The 22,935-nt window shown below is 40.4% G+C and overlaps 1 protein-coding gene across 4 annotated transcripts in view; it reads right to left on the bottom strand.

Moving 5' to 3' along the window:
* Window positions 1-22,413, bottom strand: part of STK32A (serine/threonine kinase 32A) — a 97,821-nt gene extending 75,408 nt beyond the window's left edge. For 2 of the 4 annotated variants that reach the window (XM_019739132.2, XM_074313731.1), the window contains exons 1-2: window positions 22,076-22,412; window positions 17,459-17,596 (exon numbers count right to left, since the gene is read on the bottom strand). In XM_019739132.2, the coding sequence (XP_019594691.1) occupies window positions 17,459-17,516 (58 nt within the window). In that variant the 5' untranslated portion in view covers window positions 17,517-17,596; window positions 22,076-22,412. Of the gene's footprint in view, window positions 1-17,458; window positions 17,597-21,959 lie in introns of all 4 variants that reach the window. The other 2 variants (XM_074313732.1, XM_019739131.2) reach the window with 2 other exon arrangements.
* Between the last annotated feature and the right edge of the window lie 522 nt (window positions 22,414-22,935).

Here is a 22,935-nt window from a genome sequence, read left to right as displayed (position 1 = left end):
AAGAAGGTGACAGGTGGAATGAAGTAGAATCACAAGATAAAGGGGGAGCCCGGATGGCACTACTGTGTGTGGCTCTACGTCCATATAGCTTTCATTTTCATTACGCTGCAGGCGCTCCCAATGTCTTTCCCATATTCAACTCTTTAATTTTTAAGCAAAATTGATTCAAGTTCCAACTACTGCAAGAGCCACTGCTGTAGGGAGAAGAATAGTGTCATGGGAATGTGTAGCAGGAACAGCCAACTTTGTGCAGGGAAAGGCAGCAAAGCATCCTAGAGGAGGTGATTAAAAACTGAGAAAAGCGTTGCAAGGGGCCTGCTCTTTCTAGTCTTTCCCATAGATTTTCTTCATTTTTATCCCTGCGTTAAATTGGAGTATCAGCTAATTCCCCAGGAAATAAGATGAAAACTTACATATAAATAACTGCAATATAAAATAAGGTATGTGCATTGAGAGTTACATGAGTGGTCCTACAGTGATTCCCAAATGTGTCTGCCCATCAAAATAACACAAAACACTTTTTTTTTTTAAATGTAGTTTATGGGCTTCATATGAATCAGACGCTGGAGGCTAGATCTGGAGTTCTGTATTTTAATCAGCTCCTAGGGGAATGTCTACTAAATCTGCCTGGAACCAGTCTACAGGTCTTTATTTAGGAAACACTGCTCTATACAGTAAAAGCTGCAAGCGTTCTAAGGTGAGAGAAATCTCTTCCTTCTGTAGAAGATGAAAGATCTTCAAAGGGGGGCAGGGGGTGCAGCATTTCAGCTGGGCTTTGCAGAGTGAGTAGGAATTCAACAGGTGACCAAGCAGAGGACGACAGGGAGGATGCACTTACTGAGTGACCACAACCCTGGGGTAAAGAGACTCAATAGATACATGTTGATTGAAATCAATGATCTTCAGTGTCCCATTCCACCCATGCCCCCATCCCCATGAGTTTGAAGCAAATTAATAACGGTGTCTATAAATAACAGTGGAGGACTCTGTTGCCTGCACTGTGGAACATCTTAGGTCAGAGTTGATAATTACTTTCTATTAAGCACATACATGTACTTATCTATTAAGTACATACATGTGTTGCTGTTGTCCAGGCACTTTATATACATTATCTTACGTCACCCTGACCCAAACACCATGAGGGGGTAATGTTGCTACTTTGTAGGTGACTTATAGAGGCTTCAAAAAAGTTAAATCTCCTAGGGGTGGGGCTTGGACCTGAACTGGACTCTGTGGCTCTAAGTCTCATGCTGTCAATATTACAGATGAGTTCTAGAAGTTTCGTGATACAATATGGTGGTTACGAGCGTGAAACTCTGGGTTTGGGTTTTGGCTGTACTACTTACTAGCTATGATCTTTAAAGTATTTAACCTTTCTGAGTATCAATTTCCTCCTCTGAAAAATTTTGACGATACATAGTGTCTCTTCTAAGGTTATTACGAGGACTAGGTGAAATAAGTCATAGCAAAGGTGCTTATCAAATGTTTATGGCAGAGAGTAAGCACTCGATGAATCTACCATTATTATTGCTGGTTTTTGTTATTGTTACGAGATGATTCACCTTAGGCTCAGCCGAGAATATCACTTCTCTTGTCTAAACGTCAGGCAAAATGATATTGGGGCTTCACAGAAGACAAATTGCTAAGACTATAACCTCCATGGATGCAGACACTGGACCCGTCCTGTTTATCACTGTACCTACATTTCCTAGAACCACATTGGACACGTAGTTGGTGTGTGGTAAACATTTGTTAGGTGCAGGAAGGAGGCAATGAAGTACCGTCACCAAAGTTGCACAGAATATGAATGTCTTTGGAGGAAAAATTTCAAAAATATTTTCCTTCATGTTGATTTCCTAGCATGCCATCATTTACAATAGGTGCCTCCTAAGAAATGTCTTACCAACAACTTACTATCCAAAGGCTTCTTAATGTGCTAGGCAATTAAGAAAGTCTCCATTGGAATGCTGGTATCGTGTTACAACTTCAGATTTCTCTGAAGACAATGGATTTACATTTTAAAAGCCTCAACAATTGACTTATTCATTTTCTGAGCTCAGAAGCTTCGAGAACTGCCATTCTCCACCCCATCAACTTCACATCACCAGCTATTCTAAGTGATGACGTGGATGAAAACCCCTAGGAACTGCAGGATAATTAACTGCAGGAGTCAGAGGGTATTTGCTTTGTTGGCACTGCATGATCTTTGAGTAGAAGTCAATGTATCACAATGCAATTTAATGTAACATTAAATTACAGTCTTCCATATATGAGTTCTAACAATTAAGTCCGCGAACTCATCCTAGAAAAAGTGCTCCATACCTCATTGCTGAATATCACTATGGTCACCTTCAAAGTACTCCCCTTGGGAAGCTATGCACCAACTCCAGCACCTAGTCCACCCTTCAAAGCAATTTTGGAACTCTTTTTCTGAAATGGCCATCAGAGCTGTCGATGTATTACACTTGATGTGCTGAATGTCATCAAAATGACTTCCTTTCAATATTTCCTTTATTTTTGGGTAAAGAAAGAAGTCATTGGGGGCCAGATCAGGTGAGTAGGGAGGGTGTTTCAATATAGTTATTTGTTTACTGGCTGAAAACTCCCTCACAGACAGTGCCGTGTGAGCTGGTGCATTGTCTGATTCAAGAGCCATGAACTGTTGGCAAAAAGTTCAGGTCGTCTCACTTTTTCATGCAGCCTTTTCAGCACTTCCAAATAGTAAACTTGGTTAGCTGTTTGTCCAGTTGGTACAAATTCATAATGAATAATCTCTCTGACATCAAGAAAAGGTTAGCAACATCGTTGCAACAAGTTCATGAACTTAATTGTCACACCTCGTACCTCATGGGGATGAAGATGGAATCAGTGCCTCTTCTATGTCTTGTCACTTTGCCCATTTTTAAGAATGGATAGTGCATGATTTGCCAAGAAAGGGAGAAAAAGGACAGAAGAATTGAAGCTCTCATTAAAAATATAGTTCTTCTAGTGGATTTTATAGTTTTCTATTACTTAGATGAATGTTTGGTCATTGTGTCACATTCCCAAATGGCGGCTGCTACAAAGAAAGGCTCACTTACATCCTTTTAAGACAGTCACAATAGGATGGGAAAGAACCTCAAATCACTTCTCCAGGAGCCATAGCTTTTCTAGTAAGTCAAATCAACAAGTATTCATTGACTATCTGTGTACCCAGGGCTCTGCATTGGAGCTTGAGACTAAATCACCTCAGGAAACTGGGTGTGACTCACTCAGCAGTATTAGTGAGAACATGAAACCTGGATAACCAAATGTGCCTTGCCTCATTTTTATTTTATTTTGCTGTAGTGTATAGTGTATGTGTCTTTAGAATCCAGTCTTTCATCCTTTTGGAATTAGATGAATATAAATAGGTATATTGGCAAATAATTAGACAAATAAAATTGTTAATATTTTGAGTAGAAAGAGGCTCTATGGACCTTCAGAGAGGGGAGAGAGTATTGTAGCATGGAAATTTTGCCTCTTGGTTTTTAATGAACATTGAATGCTTTGATGAAATGTAAAAAATTATTTGGGTCAGACAGAATTGTACTGGAATCCTAGCTCTACTATGTAAAAGATAAATGAAATAGGGACATTTCCCTGACCTTTCTGAGCTTCAATTTCTTGTTCACAATGAGGATTACTTTTTACGTAACACTAATATGCTTTAGGTATACAAAAATGACAGAAAAGTAGACAGAAGAAAAACGAAAAACAAAATTAAGAATAACCATGATTAATATTTTGATTAATTTTTCTATCTTTTTAATGTTCTTATTTTTATCAGTTATGTATCAGTATCTACATTAATACATAGTTTAAAGAGTCAATTAGTTCTAAAATGTTTATTATAAAACACTGATATTAGTCCTAAGATCCATTTGTCTAACTTTCCAATCTCTCCCAGCCAAGAAACTAACACTCTACCTCTTTTAGGTAATACATTCAGTAGTGTGCACCATGTCTTCTAAATAGTATGATTTTGTTGTCGCTTCTTTTCAGTTTTATGCATTATTTACTGATTTTCAAAGATGGCAGGTAAGGGTTTTGCTCACTTTCTTGGTCTTTTGGTCTTACCCCTAACATACTCCCATCTTTCCAAAGTAGCTGTATCTGATATAATATTAATAGTTTCAGTTGGATCAGTATTTTCATTATTGTGAATATGGAAATGGTATGCGCTCCTGAGTAGTAAGCTATGATTAATTTCCCTTTCTCGCACAATGTTTCAGTTTCCTCGGAATTAATAATGGTCTTGTTTATACATGAGTTTATTTTTCTATATCCTTTTTCCTAATTCAATCTCATATTCTAGTTGTCTAAATTCCCTTTCAACATGTTCAAGCGCGTCCATCACATTGTCACCTTCCTGAAAATGTCAGAGCCCTGTGACCTAACCCAATCTGGGCTGTTTATCATTCTTGCTTTACAGCTTTCATCCTGGGGCTCCCCTTAACCATCATTCTGGGTGTTTCCTTCACTCCTCTTTAATGATGGATTCCCTGCTTATTGCATGCATCTTCTTTCTCTTTCTTGTTCTACTCCCTTGTTCTTGTGGAGTACGTCCTGCAACAGCTCTGTAAGAAAGATTACATGGGAGGTAAAGTTTTGAAGACTTGCATATATGACAAATGTTTTTATTTTATCTACACTCAGTTGAGAGTTTGGCTGAGTACTGAATTCCAGTTTGGAAATTATTTTCCTTCAGAATTTTGAGGCATTGCTCTTCTTAATTTCTAGCTTTTGGCATTGCTGTTAAGAAGTTTAAAGCTATTTAGGTGCCAGACCCTTTATTGCAATAGTTTTCTTCTCTGAACCTTTGCAGGATGGTATATTTGTATTGAATGTTTTGAAATGTTATGATGATATGGGCTTGTTTCATTCATCGTGTTGGGTACTGGATAGGCTGATTGAATCTGGGAACTTGTGTCCTTAAATTCTGGGCTTTCCTTTTTCCTTTAAATATGTAGTAATAGTTTCCTCCCTTTTATTTTTTCTTTCTCTATTTCTGTACCTCCTAATATTTAGAACTAGAACTCCTAGGCTGGCCCTTAATTTTTTGTATATTTACCCTTCTATCTTCTGTCTCTCTCTGTTTGCTTGTTATTCTGGGAAATTTCCTTACATTTATTTTGTAACCGTTTTTTGAATTTTTCCATTTATACTGTAATTTTTTCCCTCATGCTAATCTTTGTTCTCTAGCTGTTGTTTTCTTGGTATCCTTTTTTTTCCTACTTAAAAAAACAAAAATGTTACTATATCTTTCTCACATCTCTCCAATAGTTTTCTTTAAGTTTTTCGGTTGTTGTTTTTTCTATTCATTTGTTTTAGTTTCTTTCAGTCCTATTAAAAGACTTTTCCACATGTCTGAAAATCCTTAGTTGTCTGCGTGTACTTAAGTGTGGAGACCTAACCCCCTATTTGGAAGTTCTGAGCATGTGAATGGATCTTGTCAACAGTAAGCTTCACTCTAGAAAGCTATGGCAAGGATGCTGAGTTAGCAAAACTCTGATGTTGATAACTTTAGATCTTCCTTGTTGGGTTGGTCGAAATCTTCAGACAGAACTCTATCGTTCTCTTGTCTGGAGGGTAAGGCCCCAGCAGCCAGTGTTATCATAGCCAAATGGGGAAAAGAGGGCTGGCTGAGGGCCTGAGCACTCAGTAGGCATTCATTTCCTGATTTCCCCATTTTCCACAAGGCACCCCCGGCCCTCAGTGTTTCAGGTCTTTCTGGCTAAGGAACCCTCCTCTCCAGAGGGTGAGGTGGAGATGACTAGTTTTTTTTTTTTTCTTTTTCTTTCGAGGAAGTGGTAGAAGGGACATGACCAGTTATAATTATAAAACTTGCTTTTAAATATACATTTAAATACACATTTTTTTCAGAATAGTTGCAGTAAAGTTCATCTACCTTTATGTTAGATAACCCTCAAAATGTTAACTACAGTGACTATTGGGACCATAGTCTTCAGTGGAAACCCATGGAGGAAAGCATGCAAGCCAATTCTAGTTACCAATTAAGAACATAAGACTTAAGCAGAAATTCTTTTCAATGCTTCAATCAAGTCTTCATTTAGAACATTTTTCCTGGTATACCCTGGACAGAAAATTGAAGAAGTTATCAATGTGGCAGTGACATCAATATTTTGTAAATGTAAATGAAAGTTATCCCAGAAGGTATTATACAAATTATGTTGGACTAAAATAGGTCGAGTAAGTGATGGTGATGATGACATTGATGATGATGATGATGATGGTGGTGATGGTAAAATGAATTGTGAAAGACATGGATGAAGGTCATTGAAATTGTCTTTGAAAAAAAAAAAAAATAGGGGAAGACAAGCAAAGCTCAGGAGTAGTGATGAACTGTGTGATTAACTCCAGGGAAGAAAAGGTGTTATATATCAAATCCCCAACACTTCAGTAATAGTGGGGTCTAACGGAGCTATGCCTGTGAGTTACATCAGAAGTGAACATGAAAGTCCCCGTGAAATGACTCAGCTCTCTGAGAGCAAGATTCTGTGGTAGGCATATAATTTGATGTATTCTTATCGGAAAGCTATCCCCTGAGTTTAATTTTATAAATCCATTCTGGTTGGCCATCCTGGGAGGATATCTATAATAAATATCTGAAATACATGAGATTCATTTCATATCAAGGTGCAGAATCTCGCCCCAAGGCTATCTGATTTCAGGTCGGTGGCTTAATCTTCCTGTGCTTCAGTCCTGCGATGTTTACATTGTAGACAGATCTGATGATAAAATGCATCACGGTTGTTGGAGTCTCTGCCACCGCTCCTAACTAGAATGTTACTGGGTAGTGAGTACATCTTCACATCACTTGCTTCTAAATTGAACTCCATGACATATTCAGTATCTGGATGGGAAGGGAGGGGTGGGTGAGAGGCCAAAAGATAGTCTATGTCTGGCCATCCACCAGGCAAACTGGCAACCTGGCGCAATGATGGCCACCACCATGCCCCCTGTGGGGATGTCACGAGGGTGCTCATCCCCAGCCATCCCTGCATCAGCACCCAGACTTATGCCATAGACAGAGGGTGGGAGCGGCCAGGGTGACACCAGGAGCAACCAACTTAGACCCGTTCCTGGGGAGGCGGCAGAGTGTGAGCCCAGGCTCCAGCCTGTGAAGCATGATCCAGTGGCCATCAGGCCTCACTTACAAACACAAGTTCAAAGACAAAATTAGTAAGAACTCAGACACAGCACCTGGGGTCATTAAAGCCCAAGTGTCGGGCCCTTCTGCATGCAATGTCCTGTGTGCCTGCATTGGTCCCACATGGATGCAGCCAGCTCTGGTTCCTGGTCACATGATATGTTAGTTTCTTCCCTTTACATTGGTTGATTCCCACCAGCAGAGACTTGCTGTCATATCCCCTCTTAAAAAAAAGAAAGAAAAATTCCTCCCTTAACATTATATTCACCTTCAGCTATGGCCTCATTTCTCTGCTTCTCTTTTGACCACACTTCTTGAAAGAGTTGACTACACATGCTCTGTCGGTGTCCTCAGCTTCCACACACTGCTAACTCCCCATAGACTGGCTCATGCCTCCACAACACCACTGAGCTGCTTTTGTCACCGATATCTTCAAAGTGACCTCCACCCACAGATCGTTCAACCATGCAGCAGCATTCAACATAAGTGACGATGCCTCGCTCTTAAACCACTCTTCTCTCTTAAACTTCAGGACAAATGTTTTCCCTTCCTCACTGGCTGTTCCTTCGCAATAACCTTAGATGAATAGCTTTCCTTTGCCTACCTTGTAAGTATTGGGGTTCCTTTTATGTTTCCACATTTGCGCCTGAGGCAGACGCATCCTTCCCCCACAGAATTAAAACGCATATCTTTACATTTCCAGCTCAGACTTTTCCACTCATCTCTGGCCACTCAATCCCAGCCTCCTGCCTCATATCACCATTTAGATGTCTCACAGTCATTTTATGCATCAAAATGAGGACTCTTGACTATGCCCAAACATGTCCCCAACCCTGCAACTCCCCCTCTTCTCCATCTCAGCAAAATGTCACAGCCATCTACCTGACTATTCAAGCAAAAATCTAGGCTTGACTCTTGATTTTGTTGTGTTCCACGTACCCCACATTCAAACCATCAGTAACTTCCAATTATTTTATATTAAAAACGACTGCTGCATAACTTCTCAGCTTTCCATCTCCATTGCCACTCTGTTAGCCCAGGCACCATCATCTTTCACTTAAATGACTGTCCTAGTTAAAACAGGTCACCTTTGAGTCCCCCTCCATCCCCATTTCAGCTACTTAAATAAGTTATCTACAGAGCACTTACTGAAAATTACAATTATAGATCTAGATTTCATGGATCAGAAAATCCTGTCCCTCTAAAAATACAACTAGGGGAGAAAAGGAAAACCAACATTGGGTAGCGTTTATTTTTTAATGGCCAAGGAAGGACCTTAAAAACTACGATGATGATAAAGGTAGTAATAAAAACTATGATGATTATGATAATGGTAGTAACAGCAGCTAACATTTATAATTAACATTTAATAGTTAACACCGTTGCCAGGTGCCAGCCACTACACTAAACACTTTTTATGGATAAGCTCTTTTTATTCCCACAGAGACTATGCGAGGCAGATACTGTTATCAGCCCTATTACAGAAGAGAAAACGGGGGATCAGAGAGGCTAGTCACTCATCTCTTAAGTTCTCACCATGAAAAAACATTTCTGTTTCTAGAATCGTTATGTACTAAACCCGCAAGAAAGGGTGTACTCTTAGAATTAAAAAATTTTAATAGTTTTTGCCTTATGAGAAGCTTATTACAGTGTCTTCCTTTTTCTCTTTTCATTGCAGACTAAGTAAAACCTAGACATAGGTTGGCATTTGTCCACAGAGAATATCTGGGAATCACTGATTTCACCTCTCTGACACCGTGGTCCTAGTTAAGGTTGAAGGTCAGCTCTAGAGCACATCACTTATGAGCTACTGGTGAAAAATTACTTAGTTGGCTCACTGGCCCTTTGTTATCCCAAATGGCTGGCAGCAAATGATTGCCCGTAATACATGTGGGGCTTGGCAGGTCTTTTAAGAATATATTTGGAACTTCTCCAGAGAAGCAGCCTCCAAGGCCAACTGGTGGCATCATTTTGCACAGTCAGCACTTCTCTTTTATGAAACATGGTGCCCCAGGGAGTCTGGGACTTACTGACATCCATTGCTGGTGCCAAGACCAAGCAGTGGGCACCAACAGTTTCTCTTCCTGCTGCCTGGACCCCGATTCATGAATTCGCTCGGAAGTCAGAAATACACTGGCTATTTCTTTAGAACAAATTGTGATGTAGAACAGTGGGGCAGGAGGGGGGGATCAACACCCCCAATTGTTGGGTTCTTCTCAGTTGAATAAATGCCCCTAGTAAGAGATAAATTCTACCTAGTAATATTTCAAATGAATGACAGGTTGTACCTATTTAATTAAACTCAGTCTGTATGGCTATCAAATCATATATATTACAAAAATAATACATTTTATCCTCTAAAACACTAGATTGATTGGGCCAAGTATTTCCACTGGCTCACACTGATCAACCAAAACAGCATCAGTGAGGAGTTAATTTGTTGAGCATCTACAGAGAACAAATATCTGTCTCCTTGCCCAGTCTCTTAGTGAAGGCTAGAGGGTTCTGGGTGGGTCCTAGACAGGCCCCCAGTACATGAAAATAAATGTCTGCAGGATGCTTTAAACCAGGGGTCAGCACACTATGACTCACAGGCCAAATCCAACCTGACAGCTATTTTCATATGGCTTATAAGCTAAGAATGGCTTTTATATTTTTGAAAAGTTTGGAAAGAAATAAAAATATTTTGTGACGAGTGAAATTCAAATTTCATTGTCAATAAAATGTTACTGGCCGAGAGCCACATTTGTTGCCTCATTTTCTATGACTGCTTTCATGCTACAATGGCAGAGCTGAGTAGTTGTGACAGAGACTGTGTGTGAACATCAAAGCATAAATTATTTACTGTCTGGACCAGTACAGAAAAAGTATGCCAACCCTGCTTTAAACCATTCTCAGAAATAGGAAAAAAACATATACAGGCTACTGAAGGACAAAACAAGGTTAATGTTACTTATTTTACTGTAAAAATGCCTCCAGAAATGAAAAAAGAAATTGTTCAAAAGGAAAATATAAAGCCTGTGCCAGTCTATTTGAATGCAAAATCTATAACCATAAGTTTTGCAGTCCTTTCACCACATCAGCTGTGCTCAGTGCCCTATTTTAACAAGAATATTATTCCATCACTGGCTTTGTGTGTGTGTTTTGAAATGCTGTTACCATTAACGGTTCCATAGCAATGCACAGTTGGAATCACTGTATATTTCATAAGACCTGCATTGGTGAAATGATGGCTAACAGGGATTACTGTGACTAATTTTACCCCCGAAAGGCCATACAACAGAAGCCGGATCCCCTGAAGGCCTTCCCTCTCTTCCTCATTGAAAACAAGAGGCTTGGTGTACCAGTCACGTGGTCTGAAGTTGAAATTGGCCTACAGATTTAGTTTTTGAACCTAGGTAGTTTCCCTGAATTTCCCATATTGAGATTCACAGAATATTATGTACCAGAAGGTATTAAAAAGATTTTCCACAAAAATGGTTTCATGTTGAAATAAGTTTGAAAAATACTAGAATACTGAGGTTTCCGTATTGTAGGACATTTCAGAGCCTTTAATATGAATATTATTAAAGTATTGTAAGTCTCCAAAGGCAGGATGTAAATTCTTAATTTGTTTGAGTAGATTTCTCCTAAGCGTGTACTCATAACTCACTGCTCAGGGAACATCCAAATTGGAAGCCCTCGCTCTGTCTTTGAGGTTGTTTCCTTGGCTGTCTAGTTTGTTTCTTCCTGACTCTTCCAATCCCTGGGAATGGAAGAAATAAAGCCCTCACAAGCTCAAAGTGCCTGTTCTATAAAATGTTGGATCTGAGGTTATTTGTGACAAATGCCATAACTAAATGTTAGACCATTCATTAAAGATGACTTCATTAGTTTTTTAAGAAGCCCGTTCTCACTAGAGAATTTTTCTTTTGACTTTCCCAATCATTTTAATGCAAAATAGTAAATAATATAAGCAACATTACTTAAGTTTGAGAGGGGGAAAGTCTGAAATTCATTTGCTTCCCCAATTATGTACAGATACGCAATGCATCAACATAAAAATAACAAAGGAGATTCACAAAGTCCTTCACTGCTGGAATCAATTCAGTAACCTTCCATTTCTTTTGGATTGCAAATCTGTGGCTACTTTTTTTGGCTCAACATTTTGAAGGACCCATTGCCTCTGTCACCAAAGAAGATGTAGGGAAACTGGAAACAGTCACATATCCTAGGAGACAAGTGTTGCCAAATGAAAGTAGAACATTGAGTCTTCAGCAAGTCCAAAGAATAATGCAGTAATTGAGCTCTCTCTGCAAACTCAGGGAATGGATGAACTCTCTGTGGCATCTTTTTAGCCTAAGGCCAATTTTCTTAGCTACAGTATTCTAGAAGAAAGTTGTCTGTTGGTTGAACTAAACCAACTGTATCACCTCTAGTTTTTTGTATGTGCTTAGAAACATACAGCTCATAATGACAGCAAGACCTTCTTCTGTTGCCTAGACCCCGAATTATAAACAAGTCCTCTTTCTTGTGTTATTAAATCTTTTCTAAATTAGTCTGAAAACCTTTATATCTGGACTTTATAAAAAAATAAAACAAGCCAAACAACAACAAAAAAAAACGCAAACCAAACAACAAAACCATTGCATTCAGATAGAGGAAATAAAACATTAAAGGAAAGAGACATTATATAAACATTAAAAACAAGTATCATTTGCACTCCTTTTCTTTCAGAAAACTTAAAATGTCTCTGTATCATTGACTATTTCTCAGAATATCCATATGGTAATTAGTTATAAGGGGCAATTGTCACTGTCTGTTGATCCAATGGTATTAGTTAAATAGCTTTGGGTGTAAATCAGAAAAGGTTTCTAAAAAAGAAAAAGTAAAGTTTATTGATTGTTAGCCCATTGAATTCTTGAGTTTGCCTTAAATGAAAATACAGTCACCCCGAGGGGAGGTGGGGCGGATAAAAGGAAGCCACATGAGACTGTTTTTGTGCCGTCAATCACATGGCTGTTTTGTAGAGGGCTTTTATATAGGTTTTCACAGAATCCATAAAATCCACTATTCTTTTAATACAATTCCATTGATAGAACTGTGATTAGGTTACACTCACTGTGATATCTATAGAGGTGCATTTAATCAATTTTGTTTCTTTCAGAAGTTGAAGTAATTCAGAGTTTATGCTAAGAGACTCATCATTAGCATTAATTGGGCGGTTACTTTATGTGAGACACCTTGCTAAGTGTTTTACTTGTTTTATTTAATCCTCATAATGACCCAAAGAAGTATATCCAATGATTACTTGCATTTTACATATTAAGAAACTGAGGCGGTTCAATAACTTGCACAATAGAAGTTTGGTTTTTTGTTTGGTTTGGTTTTTTGGTTTCCCCCATCCCCCAAATGAATTCACTAGTAATTATTTAGGCGTGGGGACTGTTTTCATGGCATTCCAAGTCCCTCTAGAACACTTGATAATTAGTCAAGTTAACTTGAGTGTTCTATGATGGTTGATTAAGCTATGTCCCCTTTGATTTTTCTCATAAAAACACACAGATTGCTAGTCTGTGGCACTGCTGAGATTTGAACCTGTGTATGTTTTCCAGTAGCAGAGCCCATGGTTTTAGCCCATTATGCTAGGTGGTTTCCCATTACTAAAACGCTACACATAATTAGGTGGAACACAGTCTGGAAGTTCCTAAAAAAAAATTTAAAGAATTACCACATGATCCAGCAATTCCACTTGTAAGTATATATACCTAAAATAATTAAAAACAACGACTCAGATATTTGTTCACCAGTGTTCACAGCAGTGTTATTCACAATAGTCAAATGTGGAAACCATCAAATGTTCATGAATGAATGAAAGATAAACAAAATGTGGTATGTACAAAAGATGGAATATTATTCTGCCTTAAAAAGGAATTAAATTCTAATACATGCTGCTGTATGAATGAACCTTGAAAATATTATGCTAAGTGAAATAAGCCAGACACAAAAGGATGAATATTACATGATTCCACTTATATCAGGTACCTAGAATAGTCAAATTCATAGAGACAAAAAGTAGAGTGGTGGTTGCCATGGCCTTGGGGGAAGATGGAATAGGGCATTGTTATTTAATGAGACAAAGATTTAGTTTGGGAAGATGAAAATGTTCTAGATGTTGTCCAAAATTGTGAATATCGTTAATGCCACTAAACTGTATACTTAAGAATGGTTAAAATGTTACATTTTGTTACATACCGGGGGTGTCAAAAAATGTATATACATGACTTGTATTCATCCTTTGTTATCGGTATATATTGGGTATTACAATTTTAATACAGTTTTTTCCTTTCTTAAAATGTGTATACATTTTTTGGTACCCTCTGTATACTTTACCACAATAATAAAAAGTAATTAGGACTTAGGTTTGCACTAAAATGTGAAGGCTAGAGCCACAAAACAAAACAATAGTATAATTTGAGATGTACTTTGTAAAAGTTGACTTAATGTTAATCACATAAGTAAACCTTACTGTGTTCAGCAACACTATAAATATTATACTTTATTTTCACTAAATAAAGAGCAACATAAGTAACAAAGAGAATAATTCTTTCAATATCAGTATCAGGACAACATGAAATACAAAGTGTCAGGATGAATTCTAGCAAGAGCAGCTTATCTCAAGGGATATCCAATAACATCTCATTCCTTAATTGCTTTCAAAGTAAACCAAAACACTTTTCCATGAGCAAAAAATCTTGAAATAGTACTTGGGAAAATTGGTTTGAATTTTATTCTCAAATCAATATTTTGGGAATAGTAAACAGTTTGAAGGAAATATTAAATACCTTTTCATCACATATTGGGATTCTTTTCAGCAATATTTTTAAAGCAATCAAATTGGCTCATTTTAGTGCCCTAGATTCTGGCCTGATTTGATTATTTATACTAAAATATGAAGATGAAGATGATATAAGCCTTAATGTTCTTTGATTAGTCAGTGCTTTTTCTTTCTTTGTTTTGTTTTGTTTCTTGGTCAGAAGCTTCACAGCAATCAATCAAAATTTAATCTTGTACTCAATCTTGAACTATCAAAGGAGCCAAATCAACATTATAGAATTTACTGATTAAACAATTAAATATGGTCCCTTTTCATTATATACAAACTGGTACTTATCAGAATGTTACGATATGATATAGGCAGCTATTCATTCCCAATTTTGTCATTGTTTGAATTTTGAACTTGCTTCTTCCTGTGCTTGAGCCATTCTTCTCATGTCATTGCATGAGTGGCTTCTCATCTTTCAGGTGTCACCTCAGATGTCAGCTTCTCAGAGAGGCCAACGCTGACCGTACCCTATCTAACATGGTCTCTGCCATCACCCTGTCACTCAGAGTCATTTCCTTGGTGGCACTTGAACACTCGCTGAAGTTAATCTGGATTTGCTTGCTTGTCTGTTGTTTGCCTTCCACCAGGCGGACAGGAGCTCTGTAAAGGCCGTCTTGTTTCCTTCTCCATTCCTTAAGTCTAGCAGAGCAGGCTCATAGTAGGTAGATTTGCTTTCCTGCTTCTGCCTTACAACTGTGGGTATAAACGGACTCAGAGCCTTGCCCCTGGGAAGCACTGCTCTGCTCGGCTCTTCTCTTTATGGGTACTGCACTGGGCGCATCTCACTGGGCTGAGGGGCTGCCTTAAGGAAGATGGAGACATTTCTGTGTTTTCCCATTAGAATGCTACCCTAATCCCTTGAAATGACACATTCTTAGCAAATCACAGGCCTGAGGCTGGCCTCACTTTCCTACTCTCTTTTCTGAGGACCAGTCTTATGCAAGCATCAGCTCTGAATCCATATGGAGTACAGTGAACCAACCAAATAAAATCCAAGCCTACTGTCTTCCCATTTTAGAGATGAAAAAAATCAAGTAACATCAGCAGTATCTAGATCCTTGCCTTTATTACTTGATAAAGCAAAGCGAGGCAACAGAAATAAGAGTGGAAAAAAAAGTTTTCTTAAGGCCATTTCTAACTATGATTTCAGGGTGTTCCTATGCAGTATTTTGTAGAGGAAGTAAGGGTGTGCCTCCAAATGAACAGTAAGTAGCTGGGAACAAGGCGTCCTGATCAGTCAGATATTTTGTTTTTGAAAGGCTCCATCCGGACTCCAAAACTAAGGTAGTAGCAGGCTTCTAGTTGCCCTGCAGCCATGGCAAACAACGAATTCTCCCGTTCTTTTGGAATAAAGCAGAACTCCTTATTTTTAGAAGGTTCCTAGCTACACAAGGTAACAACATACCAAATTTCCCAGTCTTCCTTGTAAGTAGGTATGTGCATATAAGTAACAAGCTACACAACAGCCAGATCATAGGCTTAAACACAGTGGTCACAGCTTCCCCTCTCCTCCTCTCCCCCGTCTCACTGGCTGTAATTTGGAAGTGGTGGTGAGTCATCCTAAGGCAGAAGGGTGAGAGTAACACTCAAGGGATGAAAAGGGAAGGAAAGAAGCCAGCTTGTCACAGCCAGAGTTCCTAACCCTTTGGAGCCACCTATGATATGGGTTACTGACGCCTACATTGTTACACGAGAAAGAAAAATGTGAGACAAAAAACAAGTCCATCTTGTGTAAGCCACTGTTACTTGTAGTTTCTGTTCCAGCAGTCCAACTTACATTTTTTTTTAAGGGGAACAGGACTTTATTGGGGAACAGTGTGTACTTCCAGGATTTTTTCCAAGTCAAGTTCTTCTTGTCCTTTCAGTCTTAGTTGTGGAGAGTGCAGCTCAGCTCCAGGTCCAGTTGTTGTTGCTAGTTGCAGGGCGCACAGCCCACCATCCCTTGCAGGAGTCAAACTGGCAACCTTATGGTTGAGAGGACGCACTCCAACCAACCGAGCCATCCGGGAGCTCAGCCGCAGCTCAGCTCAAGGTGCTGTGTTCAATCTTAGTTGCAGGGGGCGCTGCCCACCCTCCCTTGTGGGAGTCGAGGAATTGAACTGGCAACCTTGTGGTTGAGAGCCCACTGGCCCATGTGGGTATTGAACCTGCAGCCTTCGGCGTTAGGAGCACGGAGCTCCAACCGCCTGAGCCACCGCCACCCCCCCAACTTACATTTAACACAAACAACTTTCCTTGATGATTTAGATGCTGTTTCATCATTTTTGCAAAATGGCTTTAGGATCTCAAAATTACAAACTTTTTGAGTTAAAAAACTTCAAAGTTAGCCTATCATAGCCTCACTTTATTCATGAGGAAATTCAAGATAGAGGGAATCAATAAGCTTCTCAAGCCTCACAGGTCGCTGATACCGTGTGTCTCTGAAAATAAGACCGGGTCTTATATTAAGCTTTGCTCTAAAACACACATTAGGGCTTATGTTCAGGGGATGTCATCCTGAAAAATCATGCTAGGGCTTATTTTCCAGTTAGGTCTTATTTTCAGGGAAACACAGTAGTAGGAGTGGTGCTCAAATCTCCTGAATTTCAGCTCATTGTTCTTTTCTGTTGTGGTCCAATTAGCAGAATTCCCTGGAAATGACTCTGGGGACTCTGCCTGGGAGGCCTGGGCAATTTACTAGCTGGGACCTGGGGCCTTTTTCCCCCCAGACTACCTATAAACAGCTGCTACCCTGCATAGACTGCCAAAGCTGCTCAGACTTCCACAATAGGAAGGAAGGGTGACTAGGGTAGGTCCATGCCTGGTTCCGGCATGCCTCACTGTAGGATGACAGGAGAATCAGGATCCATGCCCTTCTTTTCTTGCTGCGCCTGGCCTTGAAAGTTTCTCTTCTCTCCAACAACACTGAGTCTTCTTCCTATGACCCAGCAGTGAGCAGTTTGTCCAGGACCCTGGATCACAGCAGTTAGACGCTCAGAGGGCACCTACTTGCATGAGTTCATTCTATAATCCTATACATGGTCATTCGTATGCAGTTTGTTAATAGAAGACATTTTCTGTAACAACTAGCAACAGGGATAACTTCACTGTCAAAGGAACAGCACACAGAACAAACAAACCATTTATGTTAAGATCTATCCTCCTAGTGCCCAATCACAGCTCCCTCTGTACAAAGGGCATTGGTGCAATTATGGTTAAGAAAGCTACCCAAGGTCGCATGGAAAGCAGAAGGTCAAATCCAGCTACTAGCACACAAGGTCCTCGGGCTTACCCTTGCAGTTTTACCTTTTTTTAAAAAAAAAAAGAAGGTCTTCCATTGCAATATACTTATGAAACTAAACGCTTACATTTGAATTCTGCAAAATTCTACATTTTACACACAACTATCACACACTTCTTACCATCTTCATTTTCATCAAACACTGGGGGTTTGCTTGAAGTGTTGGCTCCCATGGTCATCTGCTGAGACTCGGATCCTCCAGTTACATAATCCTGGCAGAAATAGTCATTTTCACTCAAAAGAGGTCTGGAAGCCTTAGCTAGAAATCAAGGAGAGAAAAAGAAATGGTAGTCTTACAATACCTCACAAATGGCGCACTCTAGCTACCCTGAGTACAGACTGTGGCCAAAATGTCAATTTGTTCCACTGCAGTGGAATTTTTGGTGCTTGAAAATGATAATTTCAGAAATAACAGAGACCATGCATCTGGGAGAACCTACTCCATGGCCTCATCAATAGTGGACTAGACCGACAAAGAAGGAGAAAAGCAAAATATTTTTCTAAATATGAAGACAAGTTTAAAATGAGGTTGGCAGTGCTTTAACAACTATAAATTAAAAATGATATTTTATTGTGACTCTCCATATTTTTGAGAAAATACGTATATTGATTTTAAACTTTTTTTTTTTTTGATGTGTGATTGACAGCTTTAAGGGTTTGTTTGTTTGTTTTTTATAAAAATATGTTCCCTATGTCTTTTCTCCTTCCTTGGAAGATACTAAAGTATAAAAGAAACAAAGTCTGAGTTTGGGCTTTGCCACCCCAGCAAGTTGCTAAACTTCACTAAACCTTTCTTTTTTCTTTCCCCTGAATTTGAAGATGATAATTGGCCTTACCACAAAGGCAAATTAAATGTTATTAGTATTTAATGAGACCACATGTACAGTATTTGCACCGCATAAGTGCTCAATATAATTGTTAGCGACTCTGAAGCTCAAATTAAATGATGTATCTGAAAGAAAATTACATGTATAGATTTTTTTCATTTTTAAACATACCCGTAAAGAATTTTACTTTCCCTGAAATTGGTAAGGAGAGGCACATCTAGAGTTCTGGCTCTAAAACTGACGTTGATAATAGCTTTGGGCCAGTTATTTAACGTGTCTCCTCTAAAATGGGGGAAACAACAATGCTTTCGTCAGGAATCCCAAGCCGAGATGCTAACAGGAGCCAGGCAGAAATGCAAATGAGTGAGTGGCCCAACCAGGTAGAAGACATTAGTGCCCAGTGGGGACACTGGTGTTCTGGAGAATCCAGGTTCTATCTAGAAGACATCACTGCTCTCAAATCTAAGAGATTGTTGTCAAGTGGAAATACGGGCCCAGTGGCCAAATTTTTAGATCTACTGAAAATGGGTAAATAACCAGATTTTATACAAAATATTTAAAAATTAGTTCTAGCTATATGGCCTGAGCTAATCTCCTGCTGTTGTGCGGGGCGGCCTGTGGGGTCTCTGCTCCCGCTCCCCACATAAGAACGCAGGACATGGTGAGGCCAAAAAGGAACACCCACGGAGCCATAGATAGGGGAGTCATACCACTATACTCTCGCTGGCGGCTGGGTTGGAGACACAGGAAGCAGGAGCCATACTGTCTGCAACCTGCTGTCTACTTCTCTGCAATCTGCAACCCGCACTCTGCTGTGCTAGCTGCAATCTACGCTTGCCAACCACCATCTTCTTGCTAGGCCCCATTTTGCTGCTAGCATAGCCACAGCAGTTACATTAGTGGCCAATGGCTCACTGGTTATAGCTGACGGACGGCCAACTAGCCACAGCCGACGGCTATCTACTACCCGAGCCAGCACCTTTCCACATGAGGCCGAGAGCCTGGAAACTGCTCTCTGTGGCTCTGTCCCCACACCTGCCTAGGACAATACCGCTCATGGATATAGTTAAAGAGACAATGTATGGAAGGCAACCAACACAATGCCTGTGACATAATGTGCAAAGAATAAATGTTAGCTACTGCCATTTTTAATAGTAGCAATATTTCCTTAACATGTTATATATATATATATATATATATATATATATATATATATATATATGTAATTTTTTTTTAATTTGACACCTGTTGACTGAGTTCCTCTTGGACTTTTTTTCACATGAAAGAAATACAAATTGGAGGCATCCTTGAAGAAAGTGCCCCAAGGGAACCTGGCCTGGAAAAAGAACTTGAGAAGCCCCTAAACAAGCCTAAAAGAAAAGCTTAGTTTCCAGTTAGGAAAATGTAAGTAAAGCCTTCATTTGGAAGGCGGACTCATTAAGGAAATGCTGCTTTTCATACTAAAAGCCAACCGCTGGCCAACTGCCTTATGAACTTTAAAAAGAATCATTAAATGGAGAGCAAAGAAAGAGTTAGCTATTAGGAAGCAACCAATTAAATGGGGTGGGAGAGGGGTGGGGTGGGAGCAGGTGGTAACAGGTGGTTAGAGGAAGCCCCGAGGGACAATTGAGATCAGGAACATAGAACTCTCAATTGTCTCTCCAGGCTAAAAAAAAAAAAAAAGCAAAGGGTTTTTAATTCCAGCAGGAAAGAGGGTAGGAAGAAGCAAGTGGGATGCTTTAGTGTTTCACTGTGGGTTAGGGAGAAGCAAATGGGCTGCTCTGTGTATTCTGTTACTGCGTTCGGAGTCCAGAATAAGTGGGGACTAGTGTAAGGGCTCAACCAGAAATGACATTAGAGAGTATTGGTTCTAAAGAGAACATTGATTTTAAAAAAAGAGAGAGAGAACATTGATTTTTAAGGAATTGTGATTGCTAACACAGCGGACTGGGGGCTTTTTCATTTTGTATATCAAGCCCCGGTACACATAGTTTTCACACCATACCCCCATCCTGTCATATACATATATATATATATATATATACATACATATATGTATATAGGTATTTTTTCCTTCACACCTCAGGCTTCTCTCAAGTAGCCCATCTTCTTGCAACATAAAATGTACCAACCATTGACCTTGCAAGTTGTCAAATCAGAAAGAGAAGGAGAGAAGAATAATACCACAATTTGCCACATTTCAGAATTTCATTCTGGTGTACAATTTGATGTGCCAAAGATCCAGTGATTTTTTTTTTTTTTTTCAGCAGAAACAATCTGTGGAAACAGGTACTGCTTTTGTGTGTTTGGGGGAGAGGAAGGTGAATGGAATTACTGGGTTAGGTAGCTTCTCCACTGCACTTAAACCCAATCCAGTTTAGGATGGTATTTCTCTTCTTCTTCCCATGTGGATAACCAAATTAGACAACTTCCCCTCATATCCCCAAAGAAATCAACCTTTCTCTGCTCGGAAGATGGAGACACATCTTTTCCATTCTGCTGAATAGGGCCCAGAAGAGCCAGAGGACTCATCTCTTCCAAATCCCACACCCTTCCTGACCTCCTGGTACTAAGTCTGCAGTGTCACATAAGCATCATTTCAAGATGTCAGGAGGACTGTCACCACCCATGGAAATGAGCATACTAAACATAGAAAATATAAGAGAAAGGACAACGTGTCTCATAGAAACACAGGGAATTTTCCGATTCTTCCTTGACCTTGTCAGTTACCAGATTATCAACCGCAGACTCCTCTAACGCCAATACGTGGCCTTTGGCCTATGCTTTCGGGGGCTGTCAACATGTAAGCTTTTCTAAGCACCTAAGGCTCCCTAGGTCAGGAGGCTGCATCTTCAGGAATCCAAGAACCTAAGTTGTGATGCAAGAAAGTTGCAACTTCTGACAAAACGGTTTCCATTTCATTGCCCCAGCGTGTGTACAGGCATAACTTATTTTGTTTGCATTTGTAAAACAGAACTTCTTAAACTGAGAAGTATTTAGAATCATGGGGAAGAAAGAAAATGGGGAAAACACCAAAGTTAACACCACTCTCGTATTGTTTATATTTCGTCATCTTTGCTTCGTCATTTTTACATATTCAATATTATAAGTAAACATTTCCACCTTAACCTTCATTTCAAATTCATTCCCTTTTCATACTTCCCAAAGACAGTCACAGTCATGAAGCTGGGATATATTTTACAGTCAGCTACTTTCTACGGTTCTACAGCACGATGTGTTTTAAAGTAAGTCACCTAAATGAGGTAGTACATTTTGCATCTTACTGTGATCATGTACTATTATACTTCTGCAATCAAGGCATGCTGATCTCTACAGCTCTGATTTCTGTTTTTTAAGTGCTGCATAGCAGTCCATTGTGTGACTACACCACATTTTATTTACCTGTAAAAAAAATATTCAAATCCTTCAGCTTTTGCGCGGGGGTGGGGGGGTGGGGGGGATTCTTGTTGAGATGAAGCCAACCATCAAGGACAATTTTTGCTTGTTTAGAAGCTGGATAAGAAACAAGCAGAAACACCTCCAGCACTTATCACCACCCAGCAAATATTAATTGAAGTTTGTGTGTGTCTGGACCTGAGTTAGTGGGAAGCTAGGGGCTGTGGTGGGGTACAGTATAGCTGGTAAGCTAGGATTGGCCCCAGCCGTATCGGTTGTGCTGAGTTATCTTGAGCGGCTGCCTTTGTTTTTTCTTCCCTTTTAACTTCCTAGCTTCCCAACAGCGCCCTTAGTATACTAGTTTATTTGAAGGAAAAAAACATCTAGGCCACCACTCACCTAGATCTTAGTTCATTCTCCACGCCTTACAAGAAGCTCCGACTGCTTCCACCTGGGCAGGAGGGGCTAACGGAGGAACTCCCAGAAACGTGGAGAGAGCAAGAAAAGGCACCTACCTTCCCGGGCGCAGGGGCGGCGGCGAGCGCCGGGCTGGGCAGAGCGGGCACCTGCGGCTGCCGAGGTCCAAGCGCCGTCTGACCTCGCAGCTCCTCCTGGAGGGGCGGCTCCCGGGCTGGGGTGGAGCGTGGGGACAGCTCGCTGGCGCCGGGCCCTCCTCAGAAACGGTGGGCAGTTGCCTGGGGTCGTGTTGTCGCCTGGGGAAGTGCTACGCGGGAGGACAGCGCTGCGGGCGCGGCTTGGAGCCGGTGGCGGAGATCCCGCGGGGCGCTGGCACTGTCCGGAGCCGCCGGAAGGCAAAACGCGCCCCAACTTGCCGGACTGAGGCCCAGTTCCCCTGAAGTGACCCCTTTCCCCCCCACCCCCAAGATATTCAGGCGGCACCACCGAGGATGATGGATATATGGGAGTGGCGGGTAGGACCCTGCAGAACTGAGAAGGGGAAAGGCAAGATTTCCTGTAAGGGTATTGCGGGAGATCACAGAGAAGGTTGGGGATTGTGTAAGTCCGGACGAGAAGGATCTTTTAACCACTATGTTCTAGCGGATATCCTCATTTTACTGCTGGGGAAATGGAGGCACAGACAAGGAAAATATTTGCCCAGCGTAATGTAACAATGGAGAGACCCTTTTATATACCCAGGTCTCCTGGTTCCCAGCCCCCATTCCCCCCCCTCCAACTCCCGCCCCGCGCGTCTTATGCACATCTTCTGCGTGTGGCGGTGGCGGCAGGGGACGGTTCAGAGATGAAGGCTCGCTCAGTGGAAGTTTCTATGTTCTCTCCCATGGCACCTCCCTGTGCTTCCCCTTTGTAATAACCAACACGATTGAAATAACTTCTTAACTATTTTCCTTCTAAC

The sequence above is a fragment of the Rhinolophus sinicus genome, linkage group LG10, assembly GCF_036562045.2.
Source record: "Rhinolophus sinicus isolate RSC01 linkage group LG10, ASM3656204v1, whole genome shotgun sequence".
In the NCBI taxonomy this organism is placed as follows: domain Eukaryota; kingdom Metazoa; phylum Chordata; class Mammalia; order Chiroptera; family Rhinolophidae; genus Rhinolophus; species Rhinolophus sinicus.
The sequence above is the reverse complement of the archived record's forward strand: the minus strand, read 5'-3'. Positions and strand labels throughout refer to the sequence as shown.